The sequence below is a fragment of the Mesoplodon bidens genome (assembly GCF_964165515.1).
Source record: "Mesoplodon bidens genome assembly, chromosome: 8".
Taxonomy (NCBI): Eukaryota; Metazoa; Chordata; class Mammalia; order Artiodactyla; family Ziphiidae; genus Mesoplodon; species Mesoplodon bidens.
The window spans coordinates 39,788,473-39,808,552 of NC_138165.1; the positions used below are offsets into that span (position 1 = coordinate 39,788,473).

Consider the following 20,080-nt stretch of genomic DNA (forward strand, 5'->3'; position numbering starts at 1 on the left):
ATAATATTTCAGAAGCATCTCTCCACTTTTGCAGTTGTCGTGGTAAAATCAAGAGATGATGCCTTTCCATAAACTATCCCTAGGAGCTATTGTAAGAAACAAGATTACCATGCTAGATGAACCTCAAAATGCTTGATATGTAATATTGGTCCCAGAACCACCCTTTTACTGGGAATGGCTCTTTGGATGGCTTGAATAACAAAAAAATTGCTCTGCATCACAGCATTTTAGGAGGTTTTGTTGCTACATGATGCTTGGCATTCTATGGGATCCACGGCGAGGATATTTTCAGCCTTGCTCCCAAAATGGAGATTTTAAGCAAGGCTCACAGAAAAAGGAGACATATCCCTTCCTTGATTTATCGTGTCACAGTTCCCTCCCAATTTTCACCAACTCTGAATCCAGCATTGAAACCACTCATATTGTACAACTGAGGGGTGGGGAACATAGTCAGAAAAGTCAGAATAACTCCACCAGCCATGTGACCTTCAGCCTTACCTCAGAGATGTTTCTGGGGAGCCTCAAGTGACATTGCACCAGTAAATACCAATAGACCCAGTCTTCAGTAGAACCTTGGCTCTTGGGTGCTTCCCCTTGTCCTCAGGTGACCTGGCAAACACTCAGAATTATATTCATCTGACAGATAACCAGGGAAGAGAGGAAAGAACCTAAAACAAAAGAGGGTAGGCTATCTTAATCAGAATGCAGGTGAAAGGGATGGAACAGTACTACTTATCAGAAGATTCAAGAAACCGTGCTTAGGAGGGAATCCAGAGTACATTCAGATCAAAGCCATTCTCTCTTATGTGGGGATTTATGGGTTCTTATGAGAGTAATTCATCATGATATTATGAAATCTCTTCTCCAGTGTTTATCAATCTAATAATATACTGATCTAAAGAGCCAAGAGTAGAAAAAAAGGTGGACACAGAGAATGATAAAAAAAAATTCCCAGGTTTTAAACTCTGCTTCTTCAGGATTGTTGGGACTTAAAGGGGCCAATGAATAGCCCTGTGACAGACAGCCTTCTAAGATGGGTCCCGAGACTTTCTGCTGTCCTGGGATACATACCTGTATAATTGCCAGGACTGAAAATACCTAATTAGGTTATATTATATGGCACAGACAATGTTGAGAAAGGGAGATTATTTGGGTGGACTTGACCTAGCCACATGAGCCCTTTAAAAGCAGAGAGGTTTCTCTGGCTGGTCACAGGATGGGTAGCCAGAGATTTAAAGTATAAAAGGGACTTGACCCACCATTGTTGGCTTGGAGATGGAGGAGGTCACATGGCAAGGAATGTGGGTGGCCCCTAGGAGATAAGAGTGGCCCTAGCTGACAGCCAGAAAGGAAATAGGACCCTGTAACCTCTAGTCCTATAATTGTAACAAACTGAATTTTGACAAAAAAAAAAAAAAGGAATGAGCTTGGAAGCAAATTTTTCTCTAAAGCTTCCAGATGAGAAATCAGTTTTGGCAACACCTTGATTTTAGCCTTGTGATGTCATGAGCAGAGAGCCCAGCCATGCCTTGCTGAACCTCTGACTTATAGGATTCTGAGCTAATAAGTGAGTATTGCTTTAAGTTGCTAAATTTGTGGTAGTTTGTTACACAGCAATTTAAAAAATCAATACAGATTTTGGTATCTGGATGTGAAATCCTACTCTAACAAATACATAAAAATGTGGAAGTGTTTTTGGAGTTGGGAAGTGGAGAGAAGTTGGAAGAATTTTGAGGAGCATGATAGAAAAAAGACTAGAATGCTTTGAACAGACCGTTAGTAGAAATATGGATAAGATGTGGCTGATAAGGGTTCAGAAGGAAGCGATGAACATATTATTGGAAACAGGAGAAAGGAGGATCACTGTTATGCAGTGGCATAAAGCCTAGGGAATTCTGTCCTGCAGTTAGTTGGAAAACCTTCCTAAATAATGAACTTCATATGTAATGAACTAAGAAGATTTCCAAGGTGTTGAAGATGCCACCTGGTTTTGTTTTTTGGGTTTGTTTTTTTTTTTTTTTTTTTTTTGCTACTTATAGTAAAAAGGAGAGAGATAAATTGAGGGAAGAACTGTTAAACTAAAAGGAACCAGGACTTGATGCTTTGGGAAACTCTCCATCTATCCTAATGGCAAAAGACTCTAGAGTTAAGAGTTTATTTCCAACAGCATGGCATAGGGAAAAGACTGAAAGTGTGAATGTACAACCCTTTGTTATAGCCTCGAAAAGATCAAAAGGTCAGTGTATCCATTCATATAAGCAACACTTCCAAGAGATAAGGGGTGTTTCTCATAGATATTCTCAAACTAGAGAGCCTCAGAGAAGTTTAAGGGCAATTTCTCTCAGCCACATCAGCAGGAGGCCAAGAGAGAGAAGGGTTCATCTCAAAAAGACCTGTGTTTATTGGCTTTTTTCTAACAAGGTGAATCCCATAAAATCCACAAAAGCCCATTTGGTTCTTGGGGAACCAAATGCTCTGGGGAGCAGAGGGAGGGAGAGGGAGAGAGAAAGACTGATTGGTCTAACTGGATCCCACTTAGACTAAAATGACTTAAGATATACTGTCAGTTTATGTAATATACCACTGGGGACCAACTGAATTGTGAACACAAAAAACACTGTGGCAGCACTCAGTCATGCAGTGACATTCAGATAATCTCAGATTGGTTTACAACACTTTTTTACATTTTTATAAAATGGAGAATATGGAATATAAAAACTCTCATAGACTCTTTCGACCCTAAAAACGTGTCTTTGAACCTCTCTGAACGCCAGTTTGACCTCTGCTCTAAAATCCGCCCACCCAGATCTCTCACTGCAAGCATCTCTGCAAAGGGACCACCTGCAGCTAGAGCTGAAGTAGCCCCATCTGGCTGAGGACCAATCTGTTGAACTACTTCCCACTCTCGGTTTTGTGGTGCTCTCAATTACTAACTCCTAGTAATGTGATCTTGCAGTCAAAGTTTGAGCGGGTGTTTTTCTTTTAATTTTTGGTCCTTTTATTTGAAAATCTGATGAAATAGCCAAAATATTGGCGCCATAAAATCTAGTAGGTAAATTAACTATCAGGACATTACAATGGTCAAAAAGAAAAGATAGTTAACGTGTATTTTATGTAGAAATGACTCCAGAATAAACTGGGGGTTCAGACTTTATCTTCTGAATATTTAACCAGTCCTCTGAATGATATTGTATGAGTAAAGAAATGAATGCAGTATGGGAGAAAAGAAAATAAATCAAGGATCATATAATTTAAAAATATTCATAATGTTCCTTATTTTGTCATTAAAATTTAGAAATGAACATTAACATAGCTTATTAACTGATTATGACCTTCTAATATGAGTCAAAATGTAGGGTCAGCTCTCAGTATATGAGTCAATAGGTGACAGAAAAGTAGGATGGTAATCCAAGAGGCTCACTTTTCTGGTTTCCATGTCTTTTAAAAGTGAAGATTTCCATTAGAACTTCTTTTTTTTTTTTTTTTTTTTTTTTTGCGGTACGAAGGCCTCCCATCGCTGTGGCCTCTCCCGTTGCGGAGCACAGACTCCGCACACGCAGGCCCAGCGGCCATGGCCCACCGGCCCAGCCGCTCCGCGGCACGTGGGATCCTCCCGGACCGGGGCACGAACCCGCGTCCCCTGCATCGGCAGGCGGACTCCCAACCACTGCGCCAGCAGGGAAGCCCCAGAACTTCTTTAAAAGTGGAAATTATGGAATCTTCCTACTCTTTGTCAGGACACAATTTTAAGAAAAAGTCAGATGGAGGGAAAAAAATACCCTAGATGATCAAGAGACAGATGTATTTGTTTTTCTGTAAAAGATTTCCCAGTAGGCAGTTTTAAAAGTCTTAAAAATTAACTCCAGGTGTCAATTTTTGGCTGCATTTCTGGCTAGGTCTTGATTATTCACAGTGATATGATTTAATTAACAGAAACCTATACAATGCTTGCTATGTGCAAGGTACAGTTCTATGTTCATTTAATCTTCTTAATAACCCTAAGGGGTGGGTACTAATATGATCTTCTTTTTATAAATGAGGAAACAGAGACACATAGAGGGAATATGATTTCCCCAAAGTCACATAGCCATTAAGCAGTGCAATTAGGATGTGAACCCTGGAGGTCTAACTCCATCGTTCATGATTTTAAACACTGTGCTGTGCTGCCCATCACTGTGATTGCTGTTTGCTATTAATTTTGTGATTAATCAATTTTGAGAAAACTTGGTTTCAAACTGTTTGCTTTAGGGTAATTTTCATGGCTTTGATCCTGTCCTAGTGTACTCAGAACTGTTAGATTGATAGGTAATTGATAATTTAAAATCTCTTTAGTAGTCTGCTTACTAGGAGTATTTCTTTCATGTTTTACAGGTACACGCGGTCTGTCTTATTAATATTCTCTCAGGATTTCTCTCCTTGGGTTAATGAACCACTATAGCCAAACACTTTACAAGAAGCCAGACCATTATTGTTTGATCACAGTTGAAGTGTCAAGTATAAGACATGTGTTATGAGCAGGTTAAAAAAAAAACAAAACAGCTTCATTGCCTCCTTGGTGTTGCTCTTTTGTTAAGTTGACTGAAGAAAATATTAACAATTTTGATTGTGTGTTGTTTTTTTTTTTACCTCTCATTATCTTATTTCACAAGAAGAAAATTTCCACAGGCTTCCAACATTGCATCTACCAACCTATCAGAATCTGTACCCACTCCCCACCTTACCTCCTTTCACAATGCATTAAGTATCTGTACTCCTGTCTATGGCCAGCCCCTTCACTTATGCACAGAATCCTATTCCCTCTCTCCTACGCAAGGTCATCCAAATCTCTCTCCCACCACCACTTCCCCCTTTTATTCTAGATCTTTCCTATTAACCTATAAATATACCATTCTCACTTGTATTTAGAAGCACACTCTCCCTTGACCTCATGCCTCCCCCGTTAAGAAAATCTCACCATCCTGTAGCCTCTACACACAGTCCTCGCTTCATCCCACCCATTGTCTCTTGAGCCATTTTGTCCCTCCACTCCAGCAAAGCTGTGCTTGTCAAGGTCATCAGTGATCTCCATGTTGCTAATTCCAGGGGTCTGTTCTCAGTCCTCACTTTACTTGAACTATTAAGATGGAAGTGATCACTGCCTCCTCTTTGGAAAACTTGATATTTAGCTTCTAGGAAGCCATGCTCTGTTCTTTTATCTCACTGGGTTCTCTTTTTCCATAAACTTGGATGGATCCTCCTCATCATTCTAAGTCTTGGAGTTCCCTGGGGCCTCAGTGCTCTAAGTATGTGTACTTTCTAGGGGATCTCAACCAATCCAATATACTTCATATGCCATTTGTATGCTGACTCAAATTACCAATTAGTATCTCTGGTCTAGATTTCTCTCTTGAACTGCAAACTCACACATCCCACTGCCTCAAATCTAATTTGACCCAAATGTAATCTCATTTTTCTCTCCAAACCCACTCTTTCCCCCATATTCCTTTTCTCAACAAATGGAATCCTATTCTCCCAGTGTTCAGGCCAAAAGCCTTGATATTTTGACTCTTGTTTTCCCCCCTCACACCCTATACTCACACCCTTACCTATTGTCATGAATAGAAGGCTCTGCCTTCCAAATCAGAACTATTATAAACCTCTTACTCTTCTAATCCATTTCTCTGCCTCCTCCCTTTCTCTTCCCTCCCTCCCCCTCCATCGATCTCCCACGCAACAGTCAGAGTGATGCTTTTAAAAGGCATGTCAGATTATGTCATTCCCCACATTATGCTCAATATCTCTTGGATCTCATATCCTGTCACTTCCCCCATCACTCCTCCTGCTCCAGCCATCACAGCCTACTTCTTCCTCCTCGAACACCCTAGCACATGTCCCCTTAGCTTTTTGCACTGGCTGTTCCTTCTGCCTGGAAGAGTCCTCCCCCAGATGTCTGTATAACTCACTCTCTCACTCCATTCAGGGTCACGCTCAAACGTCATCAAAGAGAATGTCTATCCTTGACTCCAAACTTAAAATAGCATCCTCCTTCCTTGTCACTCTGTCCATTTACCCTACTTTATTTTTTTCTTGGCCTTTATCATTCCTCTGACATATCTTTAGTTATTTATTGACCGTCTTCTCTTTCTCTTCTAGAATGTAAGCCCCGTAAAAAGGGGGGATTTGTCCATTTTCTTCATTGTTTTATCTCCAGTGCCTGACACAAGGCACTCAATAAATATTGTTTGAGTGAGTGAATTTAATGAATGAACAGAATACAACTGTACTTTGATGTTGAGATATAGAGGAAAATATGCCAAACTAGGAGGCCCTAACAAGGTGGATGACCTTGAGCAAGATATGTAGGCTCTGCAGGATTTTCCCTCCCCAATTGTAAAATGAGGTGTTTGAATTAAATGATTGCTAAAATCACCTCAGCTCTAAGAAGTCATGATTGAATGACTCTGAGGTTTGATTACTTTTCACTTTTCACTCTCCCTGACACTTCAGGCTTTGAAATACAACATCCTCAGTATATATACTCCCTTTTTAATGAACAGTGAAAACAGAGAAATTAAATAAGATTACAGACAAATTCATTTTAGCAATATCAACATATGACATGATCATTATGTAATACTTCAATGCGCAGACTGAAAATAGACCTTACCTCTAAAGTAGACATAACAGTTATTTTTAAATCCACCTGGAATTTCAATTAAGAGTGAGATAACTAATGTGTTTACACCAGAATACTTTCTTGGCTCATCATGCTCTAAGGACATAAGACTACATCATGGCAGAAAATAGCTATTGCCAATTCTAGTAGGCAGCTCTGCTATGGAAAAAATGCTCACATAAGTGACCAAAGTGAAATCACCTAAAAGATTCATGTTATTTACTTACACATATAGACATCACCTACTTCCAAACAATTTATAATAAAGGCACTAACGTTATTGTGCTAGATATCTACCCATTGGGGCGTATCTACTCTCCATCCTGCTCTGTGTCCCAGGGAGTTGTCCTATAGAAGACTCCCTTGCCCTCTGGCTTCTGGTTGGGTTCAGTCAAAGTGGAACACTAGAGATGAGGATGAGGGAGGAGAGTGAGGTTGGGAGAGCTGCTCCCCCAGCTCCTGGCCCTGCTGAGTTGTGTTGACTAGCTGTGTCCTCCACCAAGGGTCTCAGCCCCTGTCAGGTGGCCCTCCCCACACAGCCTTCTCTGGCTCTGGGTAAAGCAGCATGGCTACTACATGATCCCTTGTGATTGCCCTGCATTCTAACCTTCTTTGTCATTGTCCCCTTATTACATTCTTCTGGATTTAACCTAATTTTGAGTGTGCCATCTGTTTCCTATTGGGAATCATTAAAATAGAAAATTAGTAAGAGAATAAGAGACAAAAAACTAAGAGGATGGGAATATAGTTATGTCAGCAAACCAAGACTAAAAAGGGGTGCTGTAATTAAACATGGTTAAAGTTAAAAGGAAGCATTTAGCTCTTATTTGCTAATAATAGACAACATCTAGCACATCAGGAGCTGGCAGGGGGAGGGAGGCAAACCACCCAGAAGAAAGCATTTTCAATAGAAGTTTTACTGAGTCTAAATCAACCCTTATATGATATTGTGTTAACCTTTATAAGGCCTATGGCATAAAATTAAATCATAGTTCTGTGAAACTTTTCTATAGAAAGTGAAAATAATGCTGCATGCAAGGTGATAAAAAGTGAAAATGTTATATACAAGGACATACAGTATTTTTGTCATTTAATTTGATATGGGAATAGAGTTTAAAAACTTCCAGAATGAATAACAGTCATGTCCCTTAGATATTCCTTCTAAATTTTGATTTTTTTTGGACAGACTTTTAAAACATCCTTTTGTAATTATAAAGTCTTTTATGTCCATAGTAAATAGTTTGGAAAATAGAGTCAACCACACAAAATACAATAAATATCACCCAAAATCCTAAACCACTAGCAAAAGATTAATAACAATGTTCATATATTCTTTTTTCTATATACACAAAGATTTTAATTTAACTAGATAATACTGCATATATTATTTTTAACCTGATTTTTTGAGTGTATGTGTGGTATGCAGGCCTCTCACTGTTGTGGCCTCTCCCGTTGCGGAGCACAGGCTCCGGATGTGCAGGCCCAGCGGCCGTGGCTCACAGGCCCAGCCGCTCCGTGGCATGTGGGATCCTCCCAGACCGGGGCACGAACCCGTTTCCCCTGCATCGGCAGACGGACTCCCAACCACTGCGCCACCAGGGAAGCCCAAAACCGGATTTTTTTTCATTATCAATATATCTTGCATATTTTCCTCTGTATTCCTACCACATAATTTTGGGTGTTTACATAGTGTTTCATTATGTGAATAATTGCATTTGACCAATTTCTTATTTGGTGGTGTTACAATATTTCCAATTTTTTTACCCTTTTAAGGCTGTAATGAACATACCTGTATATAAATCTTTGCATAGGTGGCTGCATATTAATTCTTAAACTTTATTTCTTAATTCTGAAGCCTTTTGCTAGTTATTTCCCTATTTATTCTTCAGAAAGAGTATGACAATTTACCCTCTTCCTGTAGGTAGATGTGCTTGTTTATCAGATTAGAGATTGGTGGCAAAAAAGTTAAAGTTTAGGACAATGAAAATAAGTAGCTGAAATACAAATAGTCTGAACTGTGGACTGAAAGGAGATCCATTAAATTCAAATAACCAGGCAGGATGGTGGAAAAACTGACTTTTTATTTTTAAAAACCAAAGAACTAGCTTTGATTTCTTATCCATGTAGAGAGTTTTCCCATCTTTGCATAAAGAATGACATGCAAAATAATTATTTTGGAGCCACAGAGATCTCTATACCACAAAGTATAGAAGAGATAATGTTGGCTGAAAGGTTCTGAGGATGGAAGTGACCAAGTGTCCACCTTTAGCCCAAAAAACTTTGAATCTGGCTTCCATGGACAATTTGACTTAGAGAAGTACCACGCCCTTGTGCTCTTTGGGGATTAAATGTACCTCTACACCCCACATGACTAAATGAATTGGTTCACTGATGTCTGTGGTCTATCATTATTTTCTGTCTGGATACTTTATTAATAGTTTCGGATTTATATGAATTGATATAAGAAAAGTACTGTGTGCAGTGTTGCCTTTCCATATTCTTTTCCACTGGAGTAGTTTATCTTGTACCTCTCATCTGCAAGGTGCAATACACTGGATACAAATAAATATTACAGTATAAGGCATGTTCCTTACCTTTCAGAAGTTCACACAAGTGTGTGAAAATTTACTTGGCAAAATACAGATGATTGTCAAATAGATCGCATAGAAATAAGAGTCAGACTTCGGTTGGTGGTGACTTTATGTGATACAGACTCATCTACATGAAACACGTGGGAAAAATTTAAAGTAAAAGAATGACTCTTTTTAATGAAGAGGCCCTGCTGTGTTTTCATGCGGAGCAACAACACTTTTTCTGTGGGTGCATATTCCAGGCCAAATGTAGAAAAGGTGTGAGATGCGAGGAATTAGCTAAGTAAATGAGAATCTAGAGAATGGAATAAAAATCACTCCGCCTCAGTGGTTTATGAGGAAGGCAACTGAATATTCTGTACTTCATATTTCATGTATTTTGTATATCTAGTTAAGAATTATGACATCCTCTTGAATAAGTCATTAGAGCCTTTGGAATAATGACCTAGGAGCAAGGTATAGAAGATTGCTTGAAATCAGAGACCAAACTGTCTTCCTACTCTAATGCTTTAGTCCTAACTTTCTGGTTTCTATGTGTAAATAAGAAATTCTTCTTCCATGCAATTATAATTTTTGGACTGAAGGAATGAAAATAATTGAATGGTTATGTAATATTACTCCAAGTTTTTAAAAATTAAACTCTGATATACTCTTAATACCATAAATGTCATGTTTACTAGTGGAGCTTTTAACTGGAGACAAATTGTTTGGAAGATTACAAAAGTAAGGTGGGATATAAAAATGATCTTAAACCCTCTGAAAAGATAGCACAGCATTACTTTGGCTCATAAATCTATATAGAGAATAGTTTCTTCAGTTTGTTTATACTTCTTTGGGCTTAATTCTACCCAAATGAATAAAATGTGGGACTACGAAAGAGGACTATCCAGTACAAATCAGAGATAACAAGCGGAGATGGGGGATAATGAGGGCCCATTTTGGTTTTCAGAAAAGTAAGCTTTTTCTAGAAACCTTATCTGCAAGTCTAGAAGAGACAAGCTTTAAATTCACCTCTTACCCCGTGCGCTAACTTTCTGGTTCCTCTATCGTTGGAAAGTTACAAGGATCACTAAAAAAATCTAAACAGTAGTGTGTTTAAAATCTGTGTCTCAACAAATGTTCCAAAAGGCTAGTTAAATACTCTTAACCTTAACTTTAGTTTGAACCTTGCAAAGCCAATGTTTCATGACACACACTTCCTGCTCTTATTAATTGATGGAAAGTAATGGAACTGTCCTAGGGAAATGTTTAGTTCAGACTCTACCATCCTGCAAATGAAACTGCTGGCCTGGTTCCCATCCATAACTTTGTTATTCTCAGACCAGAGACTAGAAAGTGCTTCCACTCACCTAATGATGATCACTTAAGCCCTTCTATGTGTTATTTACAATACAACATACTAGGGATACAAAGATGAATAATGCAGATCAATATGGAAAGTGTTATGCTAAGGATACATAAATAGTGCCTTAGAAGGTACACCTAGTTATGTCTGGAGGAGAGGGGGAAGGAGGAAGCCTGAGAAAGCAAAGCTACAATTGAGTCTTAAATGATGGACAGGAGGGATTTAGCAGGTAACAAGGCAGGGAAGAGCATGCCAGGCATGTAGTAAATGTCCAAATATATCAGTAACAATCCAGTGTTAGACTCTCCTGAAAAAGAATCAAGGAATACAAGGCAGAACAAAGAAGGGAGGGTAATAAATCTTTTTTTTTTTTTTTTTTTTTTTGCGGTATGCGGGCCTCTCACTGTTGTGGCCTCTCCCGTTGCGGAGCACAGGCTCTGGACACGCAGGCTCAGCAGCCATGGCTCACAGGCCCAGCCGCTCCGCGGCATGTGGGATCCTCCCGGACCGAGGCACGAACCCGCGTCCCTTGCATTGGCAGGCGGACTCCCAACCGCTGCGCCACCAGGGAAACCCCAGTAATAAATCTTAATTAAGGATCATTGGTGTGCCAAGGATTGAGCGAACATTTTCTTTTTTTTTTTTCAAAATATTTTTGCTATTATTATTATTATTATTATTATTAATGAAAAGATGGAATTGGAGCTAGGAGCTCTCTCTCTCTCTTTTTTTTTTACTATTTATTTATTTATTTGGCTGTGTCAGGTCTTAGTTGCGGCACGTAGGATCTTTTGTTGTGGCATGCAGGATCTTTCGATGTGGTGTGCAGGCTCTTCACTGTGGCATGTGGGTTCTCTAGTTCTGGCGCAAGGGCTTAGTTGCCCTGCAGCATGTGGGATCTTAGTTCCGTGACCAGGGATCAAACCCGCGTCCGCTGCATTGGAAGGCAGATTTTTAAAATTTATTTATTTATTTATTTATTATTTTTTAATATTAGGGTTTTTTTAACATCTTTATTGGGGTATAATTGCTTTACAATGGTGTGTTAGTTTCTACTGTATAACAAAGTGAATCAGCTATACATATACATATATCCCCATATCCCCTCCCTCTTGCTTCTCCCTCCCACCCTCCCTATCCCACCCCTCTAGGTGGACACAAACCACCTAGCTGATCTCCCTGTGCTATGTGGCTGCTTCCCACTAGCTATCTATTTTACATTTGGTAGTGTATATATGTCCATACCACTCTCTCACTGGAAGGTGGATTCATAACCACTGGACCACCAGGGAAGTCCTACTAACATTTTCCCTAGAGGGTTCAGAGGAAGATTCAAGGAGATGGCATTTGTTCTGGTCTTAATGGTAGAATAAAATTAACAGGTGGAGGAGGAAAATGAAGTTATGCTGGTTGAGAAAACTGCAAAAGGCAGATAAACATGAAAGTGCATGATCACCTTTTCTCTTCTATTTACGTTCACACTCTATAGATCTTTTCGTCTTGTAGCATCAAATAGCATTTGTAGCATTTTAAGTAGATATCTCCTTAATTTAGACCAGCCCTGAATTCTCCATTGAGCTGCCCATTTGTACCTCCAGATGTTTATTTGGAATCTCTACTTAAATGTCTTACAGTCACATCAATTGTTTAATGTTTAATACTGAGCCTCCTGACTTTCTTTTCCAAACCTGTTATTCTTCCAATTTCCCATCTCAATTATTGGTAAAATCATCCAACCAGTTGCTCTAGCAAAAACCTAGGAATTATCCTTGATTCCTTTTAACTTCAACAGCTGTGTCTAATCCTTAAATGAACACTCTGACTCCACTCAAAAGCACATCTCAGATGAATAATTAATTTCCTGGATCCCAGTGATCATTTTTGCCATATTCTCTTTGGTCTCTGTTTCTCCTTTGCTCCTCTACTATCCATTCTTCACTCAATATAGCCCAAGCTATATTTTAAAAATCTAAGTCACATTATATCACTCTTTGCTTTAAACTCTTCAATATCTTTTTTTGTTTTGTTTCTAGAACTAAATCTTTGCCTAATCATCTAGCCCCCATCCAGCTTGCCAAACTTACCTCCAGTCTTAACTCACACTACCTGCTCCAGCTGTGCTGTTTTCTTCCCAATTCTGAACATGTGCAAGGTCGTTCCCACTCAATACTGTTGCACCTAAAGCTCACATTTCCTGCAGTGATCTTCCTCATCTCTTTCCATGGTTGTCTCACTCTCATCTTTCAAATTTTAATCCAAATGTCATTTAAAAATATGCCTTCTAGTGGTTCTACACAGATTTTTCTAAATCATCACCATACTTATTTCCTTCTTAGAATTGAACATGTAATATTCTTTTCATTCATTTACTTGTTTATTTTCTCTCTTTCTGAAACTCCTAGCTCCATGAGGCAAAGACCTAATTTTTCTTTAAGCACCATATCTCAAGTACATAGCACAGTATCTGGCTTAAAGCAGATGCTCAATAAGTATTTTTTGAACGAATGAATGCCAAAGTCAGTAGTTTCTTAAGACTGTAAATAAGGGTTTGTAGAATCAAATACAGAGGCATTACATAAAATAAGGATTGAATTTGCTTTGATCATTGGGAAGTCACTGGCAAGAGTAGTGAATTGGGGTAGAGGCAGAGGTAGGAATGACTTGGGTGAGGACTAAAATAAGAGATGTGAAATTGGAGAAGAATAGGTATCATTGACTGAAAGGGAACAATGAAGGGTGTGGTGCTACAGTCTTGGGCGTCTAAAGAAAGTCCTTTAAAATTTTTGTTAATGGGTGATATTTGTGTAGATTTTCATGTGAGGAGGAGGGAGCAGCAAAGACCAAGAGGTTGAAGTTACAGGGGAAAGAAGGGTAGGTGATGGACTAAGGTTATGAAGATGGAATTGGGGAATAGGTTCTGGAGCCCAGGTGAGGGTTGCCTTGGAAAGAAGGAAGGACAGCACTTCCTCTGAGGAGCAGGACATCAAGGAAGGAATCTTTTAGGGTCTGCCTTTCCTCTGATAAAACTGAAGAAATAGAGGCAGGTATGGAGTTTAATATAGTGAATGGGTTTTGAAATACCACTGTGAGCAATCGAGAGGCACTGGCCAGGAATTCATAAAAGGAATGCTGATTGTCAATAAAGATTCAGCTGAAACCATCAATTTGGTACAGTTGCTGTTGGAAGTCCCAGGATAATAAATCACAGTTTCTGCAGTCTAGTGGGAGAGAGGAGCAAGGATACTAATTAGCAAAGCCTTGTGGTGAGGGCTGTACTAGAGGAATAAAATTATATGACCAGAACACAAAAGATGATGGGGAAGGGCTCGTAGGTTCTGGTCATAAGATCGATGGCTATAATTGAAGCTTTTAGAGTTGGAGCTGTTCTCCATGGTGGTAGAATCCCGGAGGAGGAAGTAGCTCACTGGAATAGAGGAAGTCGTGGGACTCTGAGTTGGCAGGTCAGAGGGGCTTCAGACTGAAGTTGCGTAGGAAGGTAGAAGGAGTTGTTCTGGACCACAAGTCCTATGTGGCTGTGACTCACGTATCTGAATTCTCAATGAATATTTGAGAATGACCTGGAAGTCCACACATGCCAGTGATAAGGACATGTAGAGGCTGATATAGCCAGATGTTGTAAACATCAAAGGAAGAAGGCATTGTACATGAGAGGGACAGTATCAGTGTCTCAAAGTAGCCATTAACAAGGAAGAAAATGCCCAAATCATTCCCCAGCCTCCTGGCACATGGGACACCAGAAGAAAAGCATCCTTCACTCAGGAGAATTTCAGTCAAAACCATAAAGAGAGGGAAAGAGAGAGAGAGAGGGATTGATTCTCTTGCTACAACAATGGCTGAGGATACCAGAGTCAAGGATGGAAATAATTGGTCCTGAGATGCCAAGAAGTCTCAGGTGTGATATACTTCTAGGGCCTGCACAGGACACTGCACCAGATGGTGTCAGTGATCTGAGGACACCAGCAACCTGGGGTTGGTATGCTTGTTGTCAAGGGACTGTCAGCAGAAGGACCACTGACTTCCCTCCAAGGTCAGTGCTGGGAGTAAGCAACATTATTGGTCTGTCAGAACCCAGAGAAAAATGCCCTTTAATCCAATATCTGTTCTTTTGAAGTATCTTCTTTTTCCCTCTGATTATGAAAGAAATATATATTCATTTCCCAAAATAAGGTAACACAGAAGAATACAAAGAATAAAATAAAGATCACTTATAAACCCAGAGGGAGATAATATAATGGTTGTTCACATTTCCATATCTGGCACTAATAGAATGCCTTGGCATTTATCAGTTAGGACTCTGAAATATCAGTCAGTGTTTCCTTTTTCTCCCTTTCCTACCCTTTCTTTCCCTTTCCATCTTGGTGTGCTGCTACCTTCCTAGCTTCATCTCTGTTCTCCCTAGATTCCGATCTCCATCATCTCTGGAGTAGAATCACTTCACCTTGGAGCCATCAGTAACTCAGTAGCTCATTAAGCATTGAATGGATGTCACTGGTGTGACTGCTCGTGTTGCAAGCCCTGCTGCAGAGTTGCTATGGCTGTGGCCATGGTACTGGGATGCCTCTTCTGGTTCTGCCAGATGTCAGAGCCTATGCTGCTGGACAAGTCTGGAAACCACTTGGCTTTTCATATTCATTTCTCAAAAGAGAAAATGCCACCTTGGGGATGAGGCTAACCCATACTCTACCAAGGCCCCTTGGCTGGTAGTCACTCACTGCCATTCACCATTAAGGTACTGGTTTTTTTTTGTTTTTTTTCTGCGGTACGCGGGCCTCTCACCGTCGCGGCCTCTCCCACCGCGGAGCACAGGCTCCGGACGCGCAGGCCCAGCAGCCATGGCTCACGGGCCCAGCTGCTCCGCGGCATGCGGGACCCTCCCGGACCGGGGCACGAACCCACGTCCCCTGCATCGGCAGGTGGACTCCCAACCACTGCGCCACCAGGGAAGCCCTAAGGTACTGTTTTTTACCAGCAAGAATCCACTCTCTTGACCCAGACACAACATGGCAGGCCAGAGCGGTTGAATGGTCCTCTGTCAATTAAACATAAACTTCAACTGCCCCATCACTAGGGGAATAATTTTTTTAGCCCCCTAAAAATAGCTTATGTGTGCTTCAGGTTTTCTCATTCTGCCTCCATTCTCAGAAAAAGGAAGTAAAACATGCCTAGTGAGAACAATGCTTTCACCTTTTTGAGCCTGATAAATCTGTCCTTCATGTTACCACATGAGTCAGAACTACTATTTATCAAACCTTGCTAATTTTTTCTTTTCCTCCTTCCTCCCACCTATCTCCTGCCACTTCCCCAGAAGCATAAAACTTTCAACATCCTGCTGTCCATTAGCATAAATAAACTCGAGCTTTTAAAATAAAAATAGGTTTAATGCTATATTTGTTAAAGACTACATTACCATAAGAGGATAAAAATATTCTTGAGTAACAGGTAGATCATATACTTTAGAGACAATAACATGCTTTTATTGTGGTTCCCTGAAAGCCGATTATTTTAGCCATAGATTAAAACCTTAGGTCTCAGCACAAGTTACATTTCCACTTCAGAACCTGTTAAAACATGCAGTTTCTCAGGACATGTATTTTTGTGTTTTAACTTATTTTTTCTGTTGCCAATACACTGTAGGCAGATCTAAGAGATAAAAAAGATGAAGGGTCATTTAAATTCAATATTTGCTATATGAAACAATGGATAATGTTATAACTTTGTTCCTTGTTTTTAACATACCTGTTGTTAATTTAAATTTTATGTGATATTTATGCAATAGATAAGAAAATACTGGGCTAAAAGAGAGCAGAAATGGCAAGAAATGGAAATGAGAGATCTTCAGTGTCTGGAAGAACTGAAGAAATTAATGGCTGAACAGTCAGTAAAAGACAGAGAAAGGTAAAAGAAAAAATTTAAATTGCGTGGTAATGGAATTCTGTAATGTGTTAGGTGAATGGAGTCTTCCGTAATGTGTTAGGATAAATAATATCAGAGGGAGCATTTTTCTATACTTAATGTGTCCTTACAATATTTATATTCATAAATGTATAAAATGATACTTACAATGTATTTTAAACTCTCATATTCATACATGAATCTCTAGTTTTCCATTTTGTTCCTTAGAGAGCTTCCTAGTTAAAATCCTCACAGAGGATTTCATAGTATTTGATTGCCCACTGTGTGTGTGAAATAATACTGGCTGCTTCTGTGACTTAATATTTTGACCCAGAAGGAGGAGACCACTATTCAGATAAAAAGTCATTTACTACGACTGAGGCTGAGGAAGACAGTACACAATTATTCTGTGCTCTGTGGTATTCATTCTAGTATACTTAAGATGTACCCAACGGTATAGGAAAAACCTGAATTCTCTAGAATAACGCAATTTTAGAGCTGGAAAGGACATTTGAGATCAACTAATCCAGTTTCCTCATTTTATGAATGAGTGCACTGAAAAATTAAAATTATTTTTCTCAAGGTTACTACATCAGTCAGGGTCAGTGAGGAGACAGAGACAACATGGTAATTAGGATATGAAAAGTTTAAGATAAAGAATTATTAATTCTAACCAAAAAAATCTCTGTTATATAAAGGGATAAAGAACTTTAAAGAATGCCGCAGGGCTGAAGGGAGGGTTCTCATGGAAGGAACAAATTTGGAGGTGGGGCCCCCCTCTCCCATGGTTGGGATTCAGACCTCATTGTAGAAGGTGTGGTTGTAGCCTGCTGCATGTTGGAGAGGCTCGTGGATGGGCTCATCCATAACTTGTTCCTAGTCATGGGGCAAGCAGGCAACACCCCACCTGCGTGCAGGAGACTGAAGCTGGAAGTCAAGTGTTACTATGCTTATGCCTGCAAGACTCAGTGGGAACCTGACCATGGGAGTACCTCTGAAATTTGATGGGAAACTGGCCACGGGGTGCAACTGAACTCCACGAACACCACTGGGTGTCCCCCACACATGCTGCTGGTAGCCACGAAGCAGGAACAAGAAGGAGTAAACACTGGAACTAGGAAGGAAAGCCCCTTCCTTCTTCAGCATCCCTCCTGTACCCTTTTCTGACATGGCTAAGCATTGTACCAGCTGCAGAGAAGAAATAGTTCCAGGGTCCAACTCTATTTTCATAGAGCAGACAATGAAGGGAGATTTGGAGCTGAGAGACAATAAAGTGGTAACTGGCATAGTTATCTAGTTCAGCTAGCTCCTGAGTAGATTTTCACAAAAGATAAATTAAAAATAGATCTTACATTTCATAACATAAATCACAAGTTTTCTTTACAGTTCGTCAGTGTAAAAAAATTGCACAGAACTCTTTATACTTTCTGCTCAATTTCACTGTGAACCTAAAACTGCTCTAAAAAATGAAGTCTACTAAACTAATAAAAATTGCATTTTAGACTTATCGTAACTTAGCATGACATAACTATTTTACACACAAGGTTCACTTATATCTAGGAAGCTTCCTTTGTGACCCATGGGAATTATGTCAAACTCCAGTGACCAAGCTTGCAGAGTGAATCTGTGGTTCCACACAGATGCCATGCAGTTCCCAACAACTTTCTAGATAAAATTCACATGATTTTCCAGGTATCTCAGGATTTATAATTGAGTTTAATCTATTATGAAGAAAGCCAAGAATATAGCAAAGCTAGGGCTCAAGGCTAAGAGATGAAACAACCAGTGAGAAATCAGTTAAACAAGCACAAACCAAGATATAGGAGGATACCAGAAGGCAGACCAGGCCATGGGTCAGACAGAAACAAGCAGCTAAATACTAAAGGCAAGGCAAATGTGGGGGTCAAAGGCTGGTTGGATAGTCTGAAACTACGCTGGGGAAACAAAAGAGAGCCACAGGAATTAAAAGGGTAGGTAAAAAGGAACAGATGTGAAGTCCCAGCATCTAGGAGACATGTTTCTAGTAAAATCTGCCTTCATAGCCAGGAAGTTTCTTTGATTACAGAGCCATTTCAGTTGTGTGTTTCTTGTCCCAATAATTATCAAGCTGACTCAGCCTCTACAAGGCTCTGTTTTGTCCTTTGTAAAATTGAAGTGGATAACTTTTGAGGGCTAAGTGAGCTATCAACTTTTAAGGGTTTATGATCTGTGTATTCAACTCATATGAAATTTTGTAGATTCAGATAATTATGAATCCAACACTTGCATGACAGTGGGAAATCGGTGAGGAAGGCCATTAAAATATCCAGAAAATAATTCTCAGAAAATTTTGGATGATATTGTAGATAAAAGGACAGTCCTCATTTTGTGATTTAGAGAGGTGGAATTTAACATGCAAAAATGCTGATAGCTTTTGCTTCTGACAAGAACCAGAAGTTGTGTTTATTTGTAACCATTCTGATGCTAAGAAATGTGGTTGATTGGTTAAAACGTTTTTTTCTACTACTGAAATACAATTCATAAATCTCATGTTTGATATTTTAGCTGTAGGCACATTTTTCTCATGTCAGAATAAGAAGGCTTGAAGCAATTTGCAGATCTGTTAAAAACACACATACACATAGCCTTGAGGGTTTGAAAAGTTCTGTTGTTTATTTCCTTTTTCTATTTTCTAATTCTAAGATTAAGTGTCTTGAAAACAATACTCGTAAATTAGCACATACATCAGGTTGAATCATAAGGAAATTGCATTTTTGTAGGTCAACAAATGGTTAAGTATTGGCAATCTTATGAAGTTCAACATAATAAAGAGATACAGCAATTCCTTTTATTTATTCATTAGATTTCCCATCTCAATCTATTACAAGCTGTCTTTTGCCCTCATCACTTTTTTTAGAAGGTTTATTTATTTATTTATTTATTTATTTTTGGCTGTGTTGGGTCTTCGTTGCTGTGTGCAGGCTTTCTCTAGTTGCGGTGAGCGGGGGCTACTCTTCATTGCAGTGCGCGGGCTTCTCATTGCGGTGGCTTCTCTTGTTGTGGAGCACGGGCTCTAGGTGTGCAGGCTTCAGTAGTTGTGGCATGTGGGCTCAGTAGTTGTGGCTCATGAGCCCTAGACCGCAGGCTCAATAGTTGTGGTGTACGGGCTTAGTTGCTCCGCGGCATGTGGGATCTTCCTGGACCAGGGCTCGAACCCATGTCCCCTGCATTGGGAGGCAGATTCTTAACCACTGCGCCACCAGGGAAGTCCCAACCCTCATCACTTTTTAAAATTGTTTTTGCCAAAATTTCCACTCGCCTCCTAATGCCCTATTTTCCTTTCTCAACATGCCAAAGAGGTTGAGGCGGAAGATTCTAGAATCAGGTTGTGAACATTAGAATCCTGGCTCTATCCTTTATAGCTGTGTGATCTTTGGGTAAGTTATTTCACTTTTCTGTGGTTCAGTTTCTTCGTCTGTAAAATGAAGATATAAATAGTATCTACATCATAGGATTGTTACAAGGAGTTAGTGGGATGTTAAATAGAACACACTGACAGCAGGAACGTAGTGAATATTCATTAAATATAATGATTAC

The 20,080-nt window shown here is 39.6% G+C and overlaps 1 protein-coding gene across 1 annotated transcript in view; it reads left to right on the plus strand.

Annotated features, from left to right (window-relative positions):
- CCDC148 (coiled-coil domain containing 148) overlaps positions 1-20,080 on the plus strand; it is a gene marked incomplete at its 3' end in the record, with an annotated part of 286,502 nt that overhangs the window by 221,175 nt on the left and 45,247 nt on the right. The window contains exon 12 of the mRNA XM_081242592.1: positions 16,389-16,507. Coding sequence (XP_081098718.1) covers positions 16,389-16,507 — 119 coding nt within the window. The remainder of the gene's footprint in view (positions 1-16,388; positions 16,508-20,080) is intronic.